The sequence below is a fragment of the Hakea prostrata genome, chromosome 2 (assembly GCF_041222555.1).
Source record: "Hakea prostrata isolate BN-2017 chromosome 2, UWA_Hpros_2, whole genome shotgun sequence".
Classification (NCBI taxonomy): domain Eukaryota; kingdom Viridiplantae; phylum Streptophyta; class Magnoliopsida; order Proteales; family Proteaceae; genus Hakea; species Hakea prostrata.
In genome coordinates this window covers 68,155,496-68,175,718 of record NC_142601.1, presented here as the reverse complement: position 1 = coordinate 68,175,718, position 20,223 = coordinate 68,155,496, and the positions used below count along the sequence as shown (strand labels likewise).

Genomic DNA, 20,223 nt, shown 5'->3' with positions numbered 1-20,223 from the left:
CAAGAAGCACAACCGATTACACCCATGAATTAAAAATCTCAACCGAATACAACTCAAGAAATTAAAAACTTAACTACGTTACCATACAAATTTCATAAAATCTTCTTTATTCCGTAGCAACTTTTACAGATTACAGTAAGCAAGAAGCACAACCGAATACACCCCATGAATTAAAAACTACCAAAGCCCTCCATATTGCAGCCATTACTATGGCTTGAAGTCCAAAATCCTATGCATCTCCTCTGCCCAAAATACCATTCAGTTTCTTGAGTTTCAAAAGCAAGTTATCTGGGTCAAGTGGGGACTTGGGCCACTTGGCCACACTCTTCCTCTCCATGCACCTGTTGGCCTAGGCAAACAGTTTTGGATATTCAGGTTCTATACTGAAGTTACCAAATTTCACCATGGGCGTAAATCCGAGAACTCAACTGTCACTGTTAAAGCTGTAATGATGGGAGTCAGCAAGTGGGTCAAAGAAGAAGCAATGACGATAGAGAAGAACAAAACCCATACTAATAATCATGAGGTCCAGGATCAACCTAAGCAATGACGTCTGCTAAGTATTTAGAAATGAAGCGTTACTCTTCAATCTTCATGTCACCAACAGTCAACATATATAGCAGCTGCTCTGAGCGGTTGCTATATATCCTCAGGTATGGTGTTTTTCAGATATCCATCGTACTTAGTCTTTTGGGTGGTTCTTATTTTATTAGGGTTTCTGCGGATTCCCAAACAATTGCAGACAAGTTTGTTCTCTTGAACCTCGCCGCGAGCCCTTTTGGAATGAGAGAGAAAATTGCCTTGATCGAAATGGGGATCACATGTGACCACAAGGACCATATGTGAATCTCTAATCATATTTCAATACCTTGATGAGATTTCCAAGGACAAGCCTCTTTTGTTGCCATCTGATCCTCACCAGCGTGCACACGCCAGGTTCTGGGCTGAGTTCGTCAACAACAAGGTCAGTGTTCTCCATCTCTCTTTCTCAAGATTTATCTTTTTTTACCTTCGCAGACTGAAGTTGTCCATAGGAATTAAAAATGGATCTTTATCATTATCTTTTGTTGGTGAAGTCCTTTGTAAATGAATCTAAATTGCTTTTAAATTTGTATCGTATTTTGCTTTAATTAATTTCTTGCATTATTTCACATTGGGTTGTTGTATTTAAGTTAATTCCAGCAAAATAGTTTACACTGAACAAAGCAAATGCAGATTCACCCAAATGGGCGAAGGATGTGGCTAGGTGCAGGGGAAGACCAAGAAGCAGGAAAGTAGGATTGAAAGTGAAGGAAGGAGAGCTCGGCGACAAGCCTTACATCAATTGCAACACCTTTGGTTTTGTAGACCTTTGCTTTATCCCCTTTAATGCTTGGTTTTATGTCTATGAGAAATTTGGCAAATTCAGCATGGAAGCTGAATTCCCAAAACTGGTTACCAAGGGGAAGAAGTCCATGCAAAAGGAAAGTGTATCGAAGTCCCTTCCTGAGCCACAGATGATGTATGTATACGCTATGAAACGTAGGAAACAAATGGGATTAAGAGTAAAGAAGATTATGAATACAGGCATGAGATTGGTGATGCTTCCCGACTTCACAACTGCATAGTGAATTCTGCTTTCACTGCTTTCACCAGGTCTCACTTCTGGGCCTATTTGTATTATGTAAGTGACCAATCAAATCGTGAGAGTTGAGTAAAAAGTTAGAAAAAAATTTATATCATTATATCGGAAGGGAAGATTTTGTTTTTCCAGTTTTCAGTTCTTCCAACACAGGAAAACATCAAAACCAAAATCAGGAACATTACTAAAATGACATTTTAACAAAATATTCATATTCTCTTTATTTCAAAGCAAAGACACATTATATGAACACCAGTAGAAACTCCATAAAAAACTACACTAATATCAGCTGTCACTGAAAACCAAAAAAAGAAAAATATGACAACGAGCAGTTGTTACCCCAGAAAAGAAACGAGAAACAAGCAACTAGTATATGGTAGTAGTATATACTCAGAAATCCCCATTACGACCTGAAATTAATAGCCCTTCTCTCCAAATCTGTTTCTGAAATCCCCATTACGACCTGAAATCGATAGCCCTTCTCTCCAAATGTGTTTCTCCGTCCCTATTCAGTAACAAAATTCTTCCTGAGTTGCAGAATGAAGTCGCAGACCTTGTGTTTGTCAGGAAGAGTCTTGGAGACACTCTCCTTCTCCATACACCTCTGGGCCCATGCAATCAGTTTTGGGCATTCGGCTTCAATGCTGAATTTCCCCAGTTCTTCCATGGCGTAAAACCAGCTGTAGAAAGGTATAAAGCTCAAATCCACAAACCCAAAAGTGTCGCCCCCAAAATAGGGCTTTTCTCCAAGCTCTCCTTCCATAACCTTCAACACCTCTATGAAGTCCTTCTTAGATTTCTCTTGTTCCTCCCCCTTTCCAGTGTATATTCCCCTTATACAAGGATACGTCTGCAGTTCAATTTTACAAAGTAATAAAGAACACATGAGAGATCGATTAGAAAAGTAAGGAAAGGCGAGACAAGAATATAAAGAAAAGTTTAGAGCGAGCAAATAAATACCATCTTGTCGGTGTAGTCAGCCCAGAACCTGGCATGTGCTCGCTGGTATGGATCAGAGGGCAACAGAGGAGATTTTTCCTTCCAAAACTCGTCAATGTATTGAACAATGATCAGAGATTCACAGATGGGTTTCCCGTTATGAACCAAAACGGGGATTTTCTTATGAACTGGGTTCATTTTCAGCAAAAGTGGGCTCTTTGTTTGCAGATTCTCGTCTCTGTACTCATAGCTAACACCCTTCTCAGCCAAGGCGATTCTCACCCTCATCCCAAAAGGGCTGGGCCAGAAATCCAAGAGAGTCACCTCGTCAGCCATTGCCGCTAACTCTTAGACCTAGCAAACTAGCTTCAACAGCAGAAGCAAGAGAAAGAATTCTTGCCGTTCAGTCGGTTTTCGTTACCGAAAGTTGTGGCTTGCTTTATAGCCCCTCGTTGCGGTTTCAGACGGTCAGTATGAGATGACACCATCAAGTAGGTGGTGGCCTCTCGTTGTGCTTTCTAGGGCCTTCTCTACGCTTCCCATCATCTCTTGCGTCATGGAGATATCCACGAGATTCTAAGAATCATTCTTTTTTATGGGGCTTTGTGGCTGAAATTGTTTGGCGATAGAATTTGGAATTATCAATCACGAAAAGAATATAACTCAGTGATAAGTGATAACTAATTAACTAGTCCTTGCTTTGACTAGGTTCGAAGTTTAAATGTTTAACCTAGAATTTGCCCAAAAGTCGAGGGCGAGGATATGTTTGAATCACATAAAATGGAAGACACTTGTACTCAGATAAGAATCCCCATGACCATACAGTGAAGTTGATAATTAAAGATGATGTATCATGTCTCAGCACCGAGATTAGCTGGATGAGTTAGATGTAAAGACAAAAATGAGGCGTTTAATTTGAATGCCCGTGCATTTAATGAGCAACGTGTGTTGTCTGACCGTTGAGATTTTGGTCACAAAAAATGAGAGACAGCTTCACGGGTTTCCAGAAAATCCGTGGCCTTACATCTTCGACCGAGTGACAACTGACAAAGAGTGGCAAGAACTGGGATTATGTTTCTCAGAATCACCCTCACCTGTCCCCATTCCCCCTCCCCTCTTTCTTGTTTCTTCTACAGATTTCTATAAAATTGATGATGAAAATTGGGAAGATTCCTTAAGGGGTCCACCAAAAAAGTATTTGGGCCTCGCTTCGGAATTTCAAGCTTAAAAAAAAGGAGAGCTTCCCAGAAATACAATAAAGGACAAGTAAGAAAATGCAAAGTTGAAAATCTAACATTCTATTTATGGCTGCAAAAGCAAAACAGCTTCCCAGAAATACAAGAAAGGACAAGTAAGAAAATGCAAAGTTGAAAATCTAACATTCTATTCATGGCTGGAAAAGAAGTTTTGTTGAAGTCTGTGGGGCTCACCATAAACAACTATGCAGCATCCCATTTTATCTTTTCTAAATCTCATCATTACAAGATTAGGAAGGATGCCATAAATTTCTTATGGGGAGAAAAGAAAAATAAGAAGAAGATTTGCTGGGTGTCATGGGAGAGACTATGTCAGTCTAAGGACAGAAGAGGTTTGGGTCTTCGGGATCCATATTTGCAAAATCTGACTCTTCTATGTAAGCTAGCTTGGAGAGTGTGGAGCAATCCTGAGGCAGTCTGGGTCAAATTTCTTAAACAGATATACTTTCCAAATTCAGAATTTCTAACTACCCCTGCAGGCACAAACCCCTCTTGGGCATGGAAAAGTGTTTTAGAAGGAAGGAATATAGTTAAATCTAGCTTAGTATGGGTTGTGGGGAATGGAAATTCTAGAAGAGAATGGGAGGACCAGTGGATCATCTCGAGTTCAGATTTCAAACTGAGAAGCTACAATAGAGATCATAGAGATATTTGCTGGGTTTTTGATCTAATTGATGCAAGGTCTAGAACCTGGAAGGAGGACTTAATCAAGGAGGTGTTTGATCAAGGGGATGCCGAGGCTATCTTGAAGATGAAGATTTCCTTAACTCCTAGGGAGGACAGAATTGTATGGGGTCCGGCGAGGAATGGAAGCTTTTCTGTGAAATTAGCATACCATCACTTACTCAATATCAAGGAGAAAGAAAAAGTACAACAAGCCTCAACATCGGAAGAATCCAGTAGAACAAATATTGATTCTAGAGTATGGAAAAATATATGGACATGTCATGCGGCTCCAAAAATTAAAAACATGTTATGGAGAGTGTGTGCTAGGGCTTTACCGGCGGCGGAGGAGCTTTCCAAAAGAATCGAAAGTTTTGATCCGAGCTGTAGCAGATGTGGAGCTTTGGAATCAATCGATCACCTTCTACTGGACTGTGATTTCGCCCGAAGAGTATGGTTTGCATCTCCCTTTTATTTCTCTCTTCCGGGGAATCCTTTGATGCATGATGCGATTTCAAATTGGAAGAGATGCCTACCTGAGGAGAAATCAGATTTCAGAGAAGCATCATCTCTCATCCCATACATATGCTGGAGAATTTGGAAAGCCCGAAATGACTTGGTGTTTAAGGGATTACAATGGTCTCCTGAGCAGGTGGTGGAGAAAGCAGCAATGGAGGTAGCGGAGTATTCCAGAAGCTTCACCTCTTCTCTTCGGGTTGCAGATCGTCTTCAAGCAGAAGAATCGTCCAGAATGATGGTAAGATGGGCTTTTCCTCCTTTGGGCTTCGTCAAAATTAATGTTGATGCAGCTCTAAGTGAGGGCGGAAGTGGGCTGGGCCTCGTTTACAGGGATTCAGATGGAAAACCCATCATAGGGGTTGCGATCCCTGCCTTTTTTGACTCTGTCCTTGATGGGCGAGATGCTGGCTATTAGAGAAGGTATTTTGTTGGCTCTAGAGGAAGGCTTTGTTAATGTCCTGGTGGAATCAAATTCGGTGGAGGCAATCGAATTTGTGACCAACAGGGAACTAATTCATCTAGTGGACATTCAAAACTTAGTATGGGATATGGTGAATCTTTCCTCTAGAATTCCAAATATTTCTTTTTTTCATGTTAAAAGGGAGTGAAATGTTGTAGCAGACTTCCTTTCTGGTAAGGTTGTGTCCGTAGCGTGCCGGACTCTTTGGCCTATGTTAGATCCTAGGTTTCTTGATCTTTCTAATCTGGATACCTTGCATGGGTCACGCATTAATATATAGACCATTTTCTACCCAAAAAAAAAAAGATGATGAGATCGTTCTTCACTTCTACTGGATTTGTGGCCTAGTCCAAATAGGATGAAGGTGAGAATAGCCTTAGTTGAAAATGGTATAAAATATGAATACATGAACCTAGATCTTCTCAACAAAAGCTCTCTGCTTCTGCAGATGAACCCAATTCAGAATGAAATCCATATTCTGATTCATAAACCATCTGCGAATCACTTGTCATAATTGAATACATTCATGAGTTTGGAAAGAATCATCTTGATTACTACCTTCTGATCCTTACCGGCGATCACAAGCAATGTTCTGGGCCGACTTCATTGTCCAGAAGGTCCGTTATCTACGTACTTACCTCTGTTTTCCTCTGTTTTCCTCTGTGGACTTATTAATTTTGTTACTATCATTTATATGATTACAACTTGGTGAAAGTCAGATACACGCTTGTGGGCGGAGGTGATGAATGAGTAGAGATGGAGAGGGGGAACAAGCAGCAACAGAGTTGATAGAGGGCTTAAAAGTGTTAGAAGAAGAGCTTGGGAACAAGCCCTACTTCAGAGATGAAACCATTGGTTTTGTAGATCTGAGCCTCATCCCCCTTCTGTGCCTGGTTTTACACCTTTGAAACCTATGGAAGGTTCAGCATTGAGGCCGAATGCCCAAAGTTGATGTTTGGGCCAAGAGGTAAATGAAGAAGGAGAGTCTGTCAAAAGACTCAAAACCTATTCCTCATCCACAAATGATCTATGAATTTGCTTTACAACGCAGAAAGAGAATTGGATTAGAATAAATTAGCGTTTCATTGTTTTTGTAGCATGTAATTTTATGTTCAATGATTACAGAGACCTTACTAAATTCCCATATTAAGATAATGCTGAATGGATGGATCAAATTAAAGTTCCTTAAAAATGTCTCTCTTAATAGTCCACGAAGAAGATCAGGTTTGGAAGGCCTGGAAAGAAAGCCGGATTCTTGGTAGGAGGAGAGACAAGGTCGATCAATAGTGAAGGAATGATAGACAGATTTTCCTAGTTTTGACCACACTAGCAACAATATGTGTTCATAACCTCTTACAGAACCATTTTGCTGAAGATTCCCCCAATCTCTTAACAAAAAGATGTAGCAACCATGCCCAAACATCTACGAACTTGGCATTAAAAGCAATTTTTTCTCTTAGCTTCTTTCTCCGGTTTTGAAATGTAAAATAACTAGCAGAAGCAGCAGACGAAGATCCAAACAAAATTGCTCTCTATTTTATTGCAAAAATATTTTAGTTTCTTGTTTTTTGTTCTTCGTTGCGGTTCCTTTTCATTTCTGGGTTAAACTAGTGTGTGGATTTATGAGAAATGGAGGATGAGTTGATTCTGATGGATTTCCCGTCCCAGCCCTTTTGGGATGAGGGCAAAGATTGCCTTGAGTGAGAAGGGTAGCGAATATGTTTATAAGGAAGAAAACCTCACTGAAAAGAGTCATCTACCTTACGAGATTCACAGATGGGTCTCCCATTATTAACCAACACAGGGATCTTTTTCTGGATTGGGTTCCATCTTCAACAGAAAAAGGGCTTTTTGTTTTCAAGATTCTCTTCTCTCTGATCATACCTGACGCCCTTCTCAGCTAAGGCAATTTTCTCCCCCATTGTCACTGATTCTCAGGCGTAGCAGACTAGCTTTGAACTACAGAAGCGAGAGAAATATGTTTTGCAGAGGTGCTGTGTTGCAAATAATAATTTTGATATGATAATGTTGAGGCTAAAGAAGGATGGGTTGTTCTAGTGGTTCTGATATAGAACTGTAAACGATAACGACCCTTAACCAAAAAATGTAAAGACAACGATCAACGGTCTCATGCAACAGACTTTCAAACAACCTTGCTGGAAAATAATAATTTCCATATGAAACCAACTAAAACTTCCAATTGAGTATATCATAATTACATTCAATCGTATAACCCTTAAGTACAAAAATGAAAAGATCAATAAGAACACCTAATTCAATTCAATGGATGTTCTTCACTCCCACAAGGTCGAAGAGTATTTGCATAAGTAGTGATGCATAAATACCTCATATTGAGATCATGGCTACATATCTCTTCGGCTGCAACTGGGGATCTTACTCCCTCATTACTTAAACTTAACCTACAACGATAAATCTTCTGTTGTGTAGCAAATAAAAGGTAGTCTCCATTTATAATGCTGAAGCCACATATAACTGGTCGATTTGGTTCTTTTGATGTCATCGCTCGAACTCTTGTTTTCAAAATTAATTTCCATAATACTGTATCATAGTCGCACAATACCCATACCATGAAAGCCGATTTCCTCAATCTTACCAAACAAATCGATGATTGTGATGGAGAAAAAGATGAAGTAGACTTGCCCCACTTGAATATCCTCATCTCACAAGTTGGATCAATAAATTTTCTCGATGCCGCTTTCGGTAATTTGAGTCTCTCGCGAAGTCTGCTTATAGATGTCACAAGCTACAATATAAGGTTTATAATACGGACTTCCCTTGGAAATAGAATTCCATGTGTCTGAAATAAAATGTAGCGCGCCATTGCAATATACTGGTCTATCATATAGAAGATCTCGAGCACCTGCATTGAAGTTGTCAATCTCTTCCCATCCATGAGCTTTGGTATACATATGCAAACCAACCCCTGACCAATCTACAGACGTTAACATGACCACCTTATAATTATCTGGAAATTGAGTCGTGGGGCTAATATCAGACTCTATATAAACTCCTAGGATAGGATCACTTGTGGGATTTGGAAGTGTGAAAGTTTTTTGAGTGACGGGATTGAATAGAATCAATTCCTTATGATTCTCATCTCTATTTCTCAACATAATAAGAAGTCCATTGTAAGACCCCAATATCTTTGCAGTGCTGGATAAGAATTCACAAACAGTGTTAGGTACACCGCAATCCTCAATGTTTTTGATATTTTCTTCATTCTTAGAGAGCTTGTGTAATTCAACTTTACCCCAACGCATATCCTCTTGTATAAAAAATCCAGGATCATCATTGAATAACGCTCGTTCACTGTGTTTCCATATGAATAAATCTTGAGAGAGGAAACTCGAACAAGTCTTAGAAACAGCCGAAGATCGAATGAGAGATTTGGCTGGCAACCTTGACATAACTTCATAAAGAATCTCTTCTGAATCCATTATGCTTCCACTGTGACAGATAATCAATGGAGGGAAGAACAATTTTACAATGTATGTAAAATCAAAGAAAACCAATTAGAACTAAGGCGGAAAGTATAAACAGAGCTGAAAAATAACTGGAGATACACGGAGAAAGAAAGGAAAACCAGAATTTCAGAAAGTCTGATGAAGAAGAGCGGAATTGCAGAGAGTGAACAAAGCAAAATCAGTTTATTTATAGAGTAACTAGACAGAAGAAGATTTTCTTAAGTCGTATTTCAAATACGGATAGGATTCATACTTCTATTGGACATCGGACAAAGTAGTAGTAGTCTCCAAGTCTCCAACTACATGTTTTAATTTAAAAATCTGCAAACTTACTAACTCGGTTTCATTACCTGGGAATCAAACGGGTTTAAAGCCCCCACTTTTCTTTAAAATTTGTTGTTGTCGTTGGATCAGGCCGTTCCATTCGTCTGTGGGTTTGGGTTCCATAAAGCATAATTCAATTCGAACTATATTGCAATAAACCTATTTCAATTCCAATTCTAATTCAAGAGTGTGGATCATCTCCCTGTCCGTTACAACCACAATTTATGTGGGACCTACAAGTAAAAATAAAATAAAATAAAAAAACCATCACCCTAACCCTGTAGGCCCTCCTGATACCCATCTGAAGAGCGCAGCAAATAAAACATTAAAAAACAATTAAATCCTATCATCCTAAACCTATGGGCCCTACTTTAATTCATGGTCAACAGCTATCGGCAATGGTGGAGCCACGTAGGGACCGAGGGGGGCCATGACCCCGGATTTTTAAAATTTAAAAATGCCTACATATTTTCTTAATTTTTCTCACTTTACGGTGGATCCCCCCCTCCAAAATTAAAAATAAAAAAAAAGTTAGTGTGGGCGCACAACTCGGTACACCGTGTGGGCCCGAGATCAACCGACATGTGAAATACCACTAAATTTAGCCCCCTCCGTCCAAAATTATGGTAAAAATAAAAAAAATAAGATATAGATTCCAAAAATCCGCGGTCACATGTTGGAGAATCCGTTCATCCCCCCATCTAATCTATAATCAAATCCGTTATCATTAAATCCATAGTTTTAAAGAATAAATGGTTAAATTCTAATTAAAAACTAACTCACGATTCATGAATTTCTCCCTATATTCTCTCTTATATTTTCATTTCTATTTATTCTCTTATGAATCTCCTCTTTTATTCCTATTTCTTCTCTCTTTTTTTTTTCACACGTCTCACAAAATATTGGAGTAGTTAGCAAACATTGAAATTTTCCGAAATCTTCTCCACAATTATCATTATTTACTCTCTCTTTCTCAAATTATTCCTCTCTCTCCCAATCAAAAAATTTTTAGTATTCATTTAATAAACATATAACCCACCTGTGCAAAATTAGTTACCGAAGGGTTTGGGCCCATCTGACTCAAGTTAACAAATACTTACCCATTCTCTTGACCCATCATTATAAGGCCTTGGGCCCGAAAACAGAATTCAAAAAAGCACTGGGCCAGCCTTAGATGGGCCTATTCATTCATTGATATATGAAAGGAAATTTTTCAATGCCACCCCTTGAGTTTACCCCCTAATGTTAATGCCATCCCTTCAGTTATCTAATTTATCAATTAGACTCTTATTATTAATAATAGTAGTCTCGGTTAGTTTTATTTATTCATTTCCAATATTACCCTTACATCTAAGTTAAAAAGCATTACCCATGAACCCCTTAATTGTTATCTCTTAATAGTGAAGGATTTTATTGATAACATTTTTACCTAATAGAGGGTCTAATTGATAAGTTTGACAATGGAACTTTTATATAAATAATATAGGTAGGGCTTCGTCCCTAGTCCCGATGGGATTCGAACTCTGTCCTCCTATGTGGAAGCGTTGGTCCTTTGTCAACTGAGCCACCCCTCGGGCTAGATCAACAAATCAAATAATGATTCTTTAATCCACATCTGTAGGCTTAATTGGCTACATGATGAATCTAACATTTACCAAACCAAAACTAGAATAATTACCAAGGAAAGCACCCTTACGTGATTGGCTATGTAAGTGACATAACACCATTGAAAAATGAAAAGTAAGAACGAAGGGATATGGAAAATCCTCTTGAAAACTGAAAGGGATTAGGAAAATTGATACATCATAGATCAAGAATTCCATTTATAAAGAGTCAAGATAAGTAGGAGCATGATCACATCCTTAAAGATGACTTTGGCCATCTTTGGAAATAAGAAAAAAGATACTATACTAAACAGTAATTTGGTTGACTAAGAGGTGAGACTGAGGGGTCCACCCACTCACGCCAGGAAAGATTGAAAGACTAGTCTCTGACTCTGCCCTAATGGACCCATGAGCTCTTCACTTCCTGACTCTTAACACCTTGCCTTATCTCTTTCAAAGATATCATTTTTCATCAAAGAAGAGTTCACATTGAATGAATTACTGGTTGATGTGTTTGCAGAGGAAGAGAGAGAACCAGAGTTTTAGGGGAGAGTAATGCAGACAATAAAACAGAAATTGCAGGGTTTGAATATGATTTATCATGTAAGTTTTAGAGTGGGAACATCAGTATAAATCGAATAGTTACAACTACTACTGGAACCCAGTGATAATTCAAAGTAAGTGCTAAAAACAAAAACAAAAATAGTTTTCATGAATGAATTAGTTTTCTAAAATGAGGCACTTCAGACAAGAACATCAATTATTTGACACATTATTAGCCTCAATCATAAAATTCTTCTGTTTCAATTCCTTTTGGCGAAATCACTTTTGATTTCCTTTCTGTTCAGCATCAATATCATTAGAATATGGAGAACACTTTTTGAAAAGAATATATATATCATTTAATCATTAATGCTCCAAAAAGTCCTCACCCGGGCCTAAATTGACATATTTTTCTACTTTCTTAAGAGAGGGTTGCACTGTTTATATAGACTTCTTTACATTTGCAATTCGTGTGATCAGTTAAGAGGATTTAAATCTTCTGCATTGCCCAAGTGAGCAGTCCACTAGTAGCTAGTTCTTAATGAGTTCCACGTGTTTATTTTCTATTTTTACTCTTAAATTATTCATAATTTGGTTTGATTGATGAACTAAAGGGTTAATATAGTTTAAAAATATTATAATCCAATAGCTAGAAATAGATAAGGGCAAGTGGTGTTCGTTGAGAATTGACTATTGGTTGACTGCTCAATTAAGCACAATTAAAACTCAATTAGAGCTAATTTTTTTTTTTTGGTAAAATGAAAATTCACTTGCAGAGAAGAACTCATACACACATTGACATCTACTTGCACTGTTCTTTTTGTTTTTTGTAATCAGAGGATGCAATGTTCATATAGACTTCTCCACATGGAAATTGGTGCAACGGCGACCATTTAAAGGTAACCCTCTCCATTTTCTTTCTTTTTGGTCAAAGCTCCATTTTTCTATCAAATGCATCAAATTGTTGTAGATTCTTGAACAATTTGTTTTTGTTCTACTTCTCTTAGATTAGTGTATTTATGTCGATGATAATCCGAGACAGAAAACGCTTTAGATACGGATGAATGAATGATCAATGCCCACAATTTGTAGCGGAAGTTGATTTGACAACTAGTTGACAGAAATAAAAAGCAAGAACCATTGAACCAAAGAGCTAAGCAGGACTGTAGAGGATGAGAATTTACTGTGTAGGTGAGAGAGGAGAGTCTCCAGTCCCATTAATCAAAGTGGCCCAAGTTCTCCACTCCAAGTTTGCTTTCGATTCTGAACGTTCCTTGTGGAAATCATGACGCTCTAGACTAGAAAGATCCCAAAAGAACAAAGCACTCAACCCCTTAATTCATGGCCCAGCGACCAACAATGGCGGAGGTTACCCACTCGTACTCGTAAGTCGTATATACCAACCTCTCTTTCTTACGCCGTATTAGATTGTAGCACTAATAGCAGCAGTAGAACCAGATTAAATTTGGGTTTTTTTTTTTTTTCTTTTCTTCAGTTAAATGAAGAAAACGGTGGCTATGATGATCAAGAGTTTGAGTTCTATATGGAGAAGCATCAGAATTGTTCGTAGGAAGAGGAAGAAGAAGAAGAGGAGCAGAAGAAGAGAAGTTAATCTAGGAAAGCGTTCGTTGACTCTCAATTGATTTTTTGGTTTTGGGTTTTGGATCGTGACTTCTCTGACAGCCACCTTAGCCCACCACCAACTCATCAGACATCTATCGAGTTTGTTGCCTCTTCAATGAGGGGTCTCTTTCTCTATCTCTCACTTCTTTATCTCTTCCTTAAATGCTCCATCCCTACCTCTGGTTTTGTAATTCAGTCCCTTTTGGCTTCCTGGTTGTGCTCACTTTAGTTTAATCCTCTTTGAGCCTCTTTCTCTCTTTCTTTTCCCAATCTCAGGGGTGTTGTTAGTTTTACATAATTCGTCTAGAACCAAGAGATCGTCTTCTCTCTTCTTTCTTTGGGCAGTTTGCTCCGCCTTGAATTTTAGTGAAACATTCGTCTAATTCAGCTGAAGTGCCATCATATGCTTAATTGGGCTTTGGGTAGCAGATTCCCCTCTTATTTTAGAGTTTGTTTCTTTACCTTTCTAACTGATTTTGATCATTTTTCTTGCTCATGCAAGCCTCTGCATTCCTGTGAATTGTTGATTCAGGATATGTTTATTAAAGAAAACTTTCCTGTGGAAGCCTCTTGGCCGGCTTTCATGATGCCTCTCAATCCTTTCTTGCTAATGATTCTATCATTGAAAATGGAAAGGCTAACATCAACATCATATACCAGGGGAAATCCAAATTGCCTTCATCTTTATAGTGGTTCCTTCTTTTTCAAGTTATAAGGGCAACAAGTTGAGAATTTTCTCACTTTCCTCCTCTACTGCTTAACAGTTTGTTCCTCTACTGTTTCTCCTTTCCTCTGTTCGAGGAAACATCCTGAGATGGCAACTTTTAAGGCTTTATTTCCCATGAACAATCATTTTCAATTGGTGCTGGTGATTTCTTACTGCTTCATCTTTGTTTGGTCGCTAAATGATGAAGGAAATTCCCTTGTTGAGTTCAAGAACAGCCTTATTGACAATGGTAACCATCTTCAAAACTGGAGTCCATTGGATCCAACTCCTTGCAGTTGGAGCGGAATAGGGTGTACCATTTACAAGGTAACTTCCATTAATCTCCACGACTTCAATTTGTCTGGGACTCTGTCTCCTGTGGTCTGTGAGCTCTATTACTTAACTATGTTAAACATGTCGAGCAATGTCATCTCTGGTCCTGTACCCAAGGAAATGGCTTACTGCCTCAACCTGGGTGTTCTCGACCTAAGCACAAACAAATTCCATGGAGAAATACCCCCTGAGCTCTTTGGATTGTCCAAACTAAGAAAGCTCTATCTGAGTGAGAACTATTTGTATGGTCAGATCCCAGCTGAGATTGGAAACTTGACATCTCTTGAAGAGCTTGTCATTTACAGTAATAATTTGACAGGCACTATCCCTTCATCTATTAAGATGCTGAAAAGGCTTAGAATTATCAGAGCAGGTCGGAACCTTCTCTCAGGTCCAATACCAGCTGAAATCAATGAATGTGATAGCCTGGAGATTCTAGGGTTGGCACAGAATAGACTTGAAGGTTCGCTTCCTGGGGAGCTTCCAAGGCTTAGGAATCTCACAACGTTGATTCTTTGGCAAAACCATTTGTATGGTGAAATTCCTCCTCAGATTGGGAATTGCAGTAGCCTGGAGTTGCTTGCCTTGAATGACAATGCTTTCAGTGGAAGCATTCCAATAGAGATTGGGAAATTATCCCATCTAAAAAAATTGTATCTCTACACCAACCAGTTGAATGGAACAATTCCAAGGGAAATTGGAAATTGTAGTAATGCAGTTGAGATTGACCTTTCTGAAAATGAGTTAACAGGGTTGATTCCTACAGAGCTGGGTCAAATTCCAAATCTACACCTGCTTCATCTTTTTGAAAACCTTCTGCAAGGAAGTATTCCGAGGGAGGTTGGGCAATTAGGACAGCTAAAGAGCTTAGATCTGTCCATCAATAATTTGACTGGTCAAATTCCTTTGGAGTTTCAGAACCTCACCTTCTTAGAGAATCTGCAACTCTTCGACAACAAACTTGAGGGTACCATTCCTGCTCTCACTGGGGCTAACAGCAATCTCTCTGTTCTTGACATTTCTGAGAACAAATTTGTTGGTGGCATACCGCCACAGCTTTGCAAATCGCAGAAGTTAATGTTTCTGAGCCTTGGGTCAAATATCCTGTCTGGTAACATTCCTTATGGGCTAAAAACATGCAAGTCTCTTGTACAGCTAATGCTTGGTGGCAACCAGCTTACCGGAAGTCTTCCTGCTGAAATATCTGGACTGCAAAACCTCACAGCCTTAGAATTGTATCAGAACCGATTTTCAGGGCAAGTATGCCCCGAAATTGGCAAGCTTAAAAGGCTAGAACGGCTTCTCTTGTCGGACAACTATTTCTTTGGTCAAATACCTTCAGAAATTGGAGAATTAGCACAGCTTGTTATCTTCAATGTCTCATCTAACCTACTTTCAGGGAGTGTCCCTCATGAGCTTGGCAACTGCTTCAAGCTCCAGAGGCTTGATCTCAGCAGGAATCAGTTCAGTGGTAGCATTCCAGAAGAGCTTGGAAATCTGGTGAATCTGGAACTGTTGAAACTATCTGATAACAGACTGAGTGGAGCTATACCACATACTTTAGGCAGTCTCTCCCGACTCACAGAGTTGCAAATGGGAGGAAATTATTTGTCTGGCAATATACCCACCGAGCTGGGTCAACTTACTGCACTGCAGATTGCTCTCAATATCAGCCACAATGCACTCTCTGGAACAATTCCAGACAATTTGAAAAATTTGCAGATGTTGGAGTCCCTATACTTGAACAACAACCAACTTTCTGGTGAAATACCTCCTTCCATAGGTGAGTTGTTGAGCTTAATGGTTTGCAACCTTTCTAACAATAACCTGGAAGGAACTGTGCCCAATACCCCTGTTTTCCAGAGGATGGATCCCAGCAATTTTGGCGGAAATAGTGGTCTATGCAGATTGATCTCAAACTCTTGCCATGCGTCTTTAGTTCCATCTTTCACTCCACACCCGAGTTGGATAAAGGGGAGTTCATTGAAGGAGAAAATAGTGACCATTACTTCAGTGACTGTAGGAATAGTTTCCTTATTTCTTACAGTGGGTATTTGTTGGGTTATGAAACGCCAGGGACCAGTTTTTGTTTCACTTGAAGATCAAATTAAGCCCGACATGTCTGACAATTATTGTCTTGCCAGAGAAGTTTTTACGTATCAAGACCTTATAGAAGCCACTGGTTATTTCTCTGAGACTGCAGTAATTGGGAGAGGAGCTTGTGGAACAGTTTACAAGGCTGTCATGTCCGATGGAAAACTAATCGCTGTTAAGAAGCTCAAGTCCCGTGGAGAAGGGTCTAATGTTGACCGTAGCTTCAGTGCTGAGATATCAACCCTTGGAAAGATCAGTCACCGCAATATTGTGAAGCTCTATGGTTTCTGCTACCACCAAGATTCAAACCTTCTCTTATACGAGTATATGGAAAATGGTAGCCTAGGAGAGCTCCTTCATGGCAATGGGCATAACTGCCTGCTAGACTGGAATACTCGGTATAAAATTGCTCTTGGGGCTGCAGAGGGTCTATGCTATCTCCACTATGACTGCAAACCTAAAATTATTCATCGGGATATCAAATCAAACAACATTTTACTGGATGAATCTCTGGAGGCTCATGTTGGAGATTTTGGCTTGGCTAAGTTAATGGACTTTCCATACTCAAAATCCATGTCTGCTGTTGCAGGTTCATATGGCTACATTGCCCCTGGTAAGGACTTTATCAGCTCCCTTTGTCCTTTATTCTCTTCTTTATGCATTTCCTAATTTCTTTATTTCCCTTGTATCCACCATCTGACATTTTTTTTTTTTTAATTTCAGAATATGCTTACACAATGAAAGTCACTGAAAAATGTGATATCTACAGCTTTGGAGTTGTCCTACTTGAATTAATTACTGGAAGGTCTCCTGTTCAGCCCCTTGACCAAGGAGGAGACCTGGTAACTTGGGTCAGAAGGTCAATACAAAATATGGTCCCAACATCCAATATTTTTGACCAACAGCTAGATCTGAGTTTGAGGAGTACAGTTGAGGAGATGTCTCTAGTGCTCAAGATTGCTTTGTTCTGTACAAATACAACACCGCTAAATAGGCCTACCATGAGGGAGGTAATTGCAATGTTGATTGATGCTAGGGAATCATCATGCAATTATCTGTCTTCTCCAACATCAGAAACCCCTTTTGTTGAAGAGGAGGCTTGTAAAGGTTAGAATAATTCTCTACTTCCATTGATATCAGCAGCCCATCTACTCTGTTTTATGAAGATGTGATTTACGTAATACTCATTCAGGATCCTTGATTTGATGGGCTCTAAAAATATTTTGGTTGATATGAACCCATCAATTGTGTTTTTTTTTGTGTGCTTGATTTACCCAGCAGATACGGTATCTCATTTATTCTCATTTGATTATAGATGAACTTGGATGAATCTTATTTCTGTTTTATGAAGATATGATTAAGATTCATTCAGAAAATGGGATTTGATGGGTTCTAACATTATTTTGGTGTCAAAATTAAATTTTGTATATGCCCTGCAGAATACAATTTGTTGTGAACTGGAGAGTCAATGCTTTCATGTATTTGCATACCGTGTAGCCTGTGGACTATGTGTTGTTATCCTCCCCCCCCCCCCCTCTCTCTTCCCCCTTTTGTCTCCTTGTCTTCTGCCTTGCTTCTGCAAGCCCTCTTGGTCTGTCAAGGATCAAAAGTCCTGAATGACTTCTGCATGTGCACCTTATGTCTTTGACTTCAAATTATATATACTGCACCGTAGCTGTTTTTTGGTTGCCTTCTGAAAAAAGTATTTGCTTTTGTATACAATAGCATCAAAGTAGATCTGGTGTTCATAGTGATGGACCCATCTTAATTCATCAACAGAATAGGAAACCATTTTGTTAGAAGATTTCATTTAGTTCCATGATGGATATAAGTCTTGCTTATAAACTCAGTCATTAATCATGACTTTGAGATAAATTCAGTATAAAGCACCCATTTGACATCAAATTCCAGCTTATTAAATAATGCGTTTCCAATTGATGGCCTAGCACAATCTAGTTAGATTCATTTCTACGGAATGTAACACAAATTGCATCTAAAAATATTAAGCTGCATTTAACTTGTATAAAGAACTAAGCAAATAGATATCCAAGAGAAAAAGAAGTACCATGACACTGCTGTTAGATCAGAGTCTTATAAAATGGCTGCTAGTTGATGATGTTTGCTGTGTCAAGGGACAAAAAGATAAAAATGGGGACAGGAAAACCCAAACCATCACCAAAATTAAGGGCACCTTCATTTGTAAGAGTTCGAAGGTCTGGAGGGATTTGCCCTTCTTTCTTCAACGTTCCATCTCACCTCAAAATTTGTCTTTAGCTTTCCAATTAGAAGCCAAGAAGGAACAAACAAGAGCGTCAACTTAACATTCTTCTTTACATAATACTGTATTTGAATGTTTAATTTGTCAAATGCATAGATATTTAAAAAATAATCTGTTTATGATATTCGTATGCAGTTATTTTTCTTTTCAAACACCGTTTTGTATAATATATAATGAATGTAGCAGTAGCCTTACATGTAACTTGTGATTGCTCTAGTCCGCCATTTAGGTAGCCATGTTCCTACCTGAACCCTTCCAGTTTTAACAAAGCAAAACTTCCAGTTTAATCATTTTGCTTTTGTAAGATCATTGTTTGCAAGGTATGTTACTTAATTTTTTTGGTGTTTTGTGTTTCCCACTACTGGATCATGGATAATTAATGATCCTGCTTGCATTGTTGACTAGAAAGACTACTTGCTAACCTTGTGGATTTGCTTTGATGTATTAATTTGATCCTTTAATCACTATTGTCCTGCCTGTGGACATGGACTGACATGAGTTTTACATAATCCATGAAGGTGCAAGACTTCAAATCGTTCCATTGTTCCATTGATAACCAGATGTTTAATACAAAATTAGAAATACTAAAAAACTGTAGAAACTGATTCTTAGGTTTTTTATTTAATTTGGAACCTTGGTTGAGGCAACCATTATGGCCATCCTCCTTCCCTGACACTGAATCTTTTTTCATATGTGATCAACTTCTGCTCTCATCATCCTCAACTGCAAGTATTGTGATTGAAATACAATTTTACCAATTGAAAAAGCCTTTCACAATGAACATTTCCCTGTTAGACTCAACTGGATTGGCTTTTGTGTAACTCAAGGTGCTGTTTTTCATCAGAGACATCTCTGATGAAAAATTTCAGATGGACTTTCATACTTCTTTGCGTTTCTGATGAATGGCTATTCTTTCTTTTCATGTTGAAATTCTTACAACTTAGCTATTGATTCCTGTATAACTGAACTCCCAGCCATGTTTACTTGTGAGCCTGTGTGCTACTTCAACTACTATTCATTGATGCAGTTTGCTCAGTAGAGAGATATTGTTTCTCATGCCCTTGTTTCTTTCAAATCCATGCAGGTCAGGGGGAGCCATAGATTCTTCCATAACCAAGATGAGTGTGGCTTCCGAACTAGAGACAATTCAGATGTATCTCGTCCTCTATATACGAGGTGGTGGTGTCTCACTTGAAACACTCCTTTGAAGAAAATGTATTAGTAAATTATATCTCCCTCTCCTTTAAGTACTCGTAGCTCCCCAGCCTTGAAGCCCTTTAACCTGGGGGAGAAGGAAGAGAAAGACCACGGTTGCTTGGGTACAGAGAAGGAAGTAGAGTTAATTGAAGAGCATGTAGCTTCCATCCACCATTTGTAAAACTTCTGAATGGTTTTAGCTATGTTCAAATATCAATAAAAGCTTTTTAACTCTGTCCATTTACTCACTATTGATCTTACAGAGCAAATGATTTATTGGAAATTTAACACTGCTCTGGCCTATGGGCATCCTAACGCCACCCAAAAAAAAAAAAAAAGGAAGAAGAAAGAAAGAAAGAACCATTAGAACAGTTCTTCGGGATTTTAGGCTAGATTGATTGGGCAAGGCACAGCTGCGTGTTCCAATGTGGGGTCTTGCCTACGTCAAGGCAGCCAAACCATTGGATCTCTTTGGAGGGATCGCGTTAAAAAATTAGCTTTGAAAAGAATTTAGTATATGACCAACTATATTGTATGGTGCGAGTGTTGGATTATTAAGAAGCATCATATATATAAAT

The 20,223-nt window shown here is 38.8% G+C and overlaps 3 protein-coding genes and 1 pseudogene across 5 annotated transcripts; 2 read left to right on the top strand and 2 right to left on the bottom strand.

Moving 5' to 3' along the window:
* The first annotated feature begins 37 nt into the window (after positions 1 to 37).
* On the top strand, positions 38 to 1,730 carry LOC149025966 (glutathione S-transferase U24-like; annotated as a pseudogene).
* Positions 1,731 to 1,811: 81 nt separating this feature from the next.
* LOC149025965 (putative glutathione S-transferase) lies at positions 1,812 to 3,024 on the bottom strand. Of its 2 annotated transcripts, XM_089146188.1 has the most exons (3): positions 2,582 to 3,024; positions 2,085 to 2,471; positions 1,812 to 2,031 (listed from the first exon to the last, which is right to left on the bottom strand). In XM_089146188.1, exons 1-2 carry the CDS (start codon positions 2,894 to 2,896, stop codon positions 2,127 to 2,129), a joined length of 660 nt encoding a protein of 219 aa, XP_089002314.1. In that variant the 5' UTR covers positions 2,897 to 3,024; the 3' UTR covers positions 1,812 to 2,031; positions 2,085 to 2,126. The 2 variants fall into 2 exon arrangements, with proteins under 2 accessions (XP_089002314.1, XP_089002313.1); XM_089146187.1 differs by having other exon boundaries at positions 1,812 to 2,471; positions 2,582 to 3,023.
* Positions 3,025 to 8,151: 5,127 nt separating this feature from the next.
* LOC149025964 (F-box/kelch-repeat protein At3g06240-like) lies at positions 8,152 to 8,916 on the bottom strand. Its single transcript, XM_089143608.1, has one exon. It carries the CDS (start codon positions 8,914 to 8,916, stop codon positions 8,152 to 8,154), a length of 765 nt encoding a protein of 254 aa, XP_088999734.1.
* A 3,253-nt stretch (positions 8,917 to 12,169) lies between these two features.
* On the top strand, positions 12,170 to 20,143 carry LOC149025963 (Leucine-rich receptor-like protein kinase family protein). Of its 2 annotated transcripts, none has more exons than XM_089146186.1 (5): positions 12,170 to 12,313; positions 12,457 to 12,799; positions 12,910 to 16,783; positions 16,894 to 17,277; positions 19,533 to 20,143. In XM_089146186.1, the coding sequence occupies exons 3-5, from the start codon at positions 13,852 to 13,854 to the stop codon at positions 19,547 to 19,549; spliced, it is 3,333 nt and encodes a 1,110-aa protein (XP_089002312.1). In that variant the 5' UTR covers positions 12,170 to 12,313; positions 12,457 to 12,799; positions 12,910 to 13,851; the 3' UTR covers positions 19,550 to 20,143. The 2 variants fall into 2 exon arrangements, with proteins under 2 accessions (XP_089002312.1, XP_089002311.1); XM_089146185.1 differs by having other exon boundaries at positions 12,422 to 12,799.
* The last annotated feature ends 80 nt before the right edge of the window (positions 20,144 to 20,223 follow it).

Bases quoted from the DNA above. Each gene is read 5' to 3' on its own strand.
- LOC149025964 (XM_089143608.1), bottom strand. From the start codon at position 8,916: ATGGATTCAGAAGAGATTCTTTATGAAGTTATGTCAAGGTTGCCAGCC.
- LOC149025965 (XM_089146188.1), bottom strand. From the start codon at position 2,896: ATGGCTGACGAGGTGACTCTCTTGGATTTCTGGCCCAGCCCTTTTGGG. The intron at 2,472-2,581 runs GTATTTATTTGC...ATTGAACTGCAG, and splicing joins CTGACTACACCGACAAGATG to ACGTATCCTTGTATAAGGGG.
- LOC149025963 (XM_089146186.1), top strand. From the start codon at position 13,852: ATGGCAACTTTTAAGGCTTTATTTCCCATGAACAATCATTTTCAATTG. The intron at 16,784-16,893 runs GTAAGGACTTTA...TTTTAATTTCAG, and splicing joins ATATGGCTACATTGCCCCTG to AATATGCTTACACAATGAAA.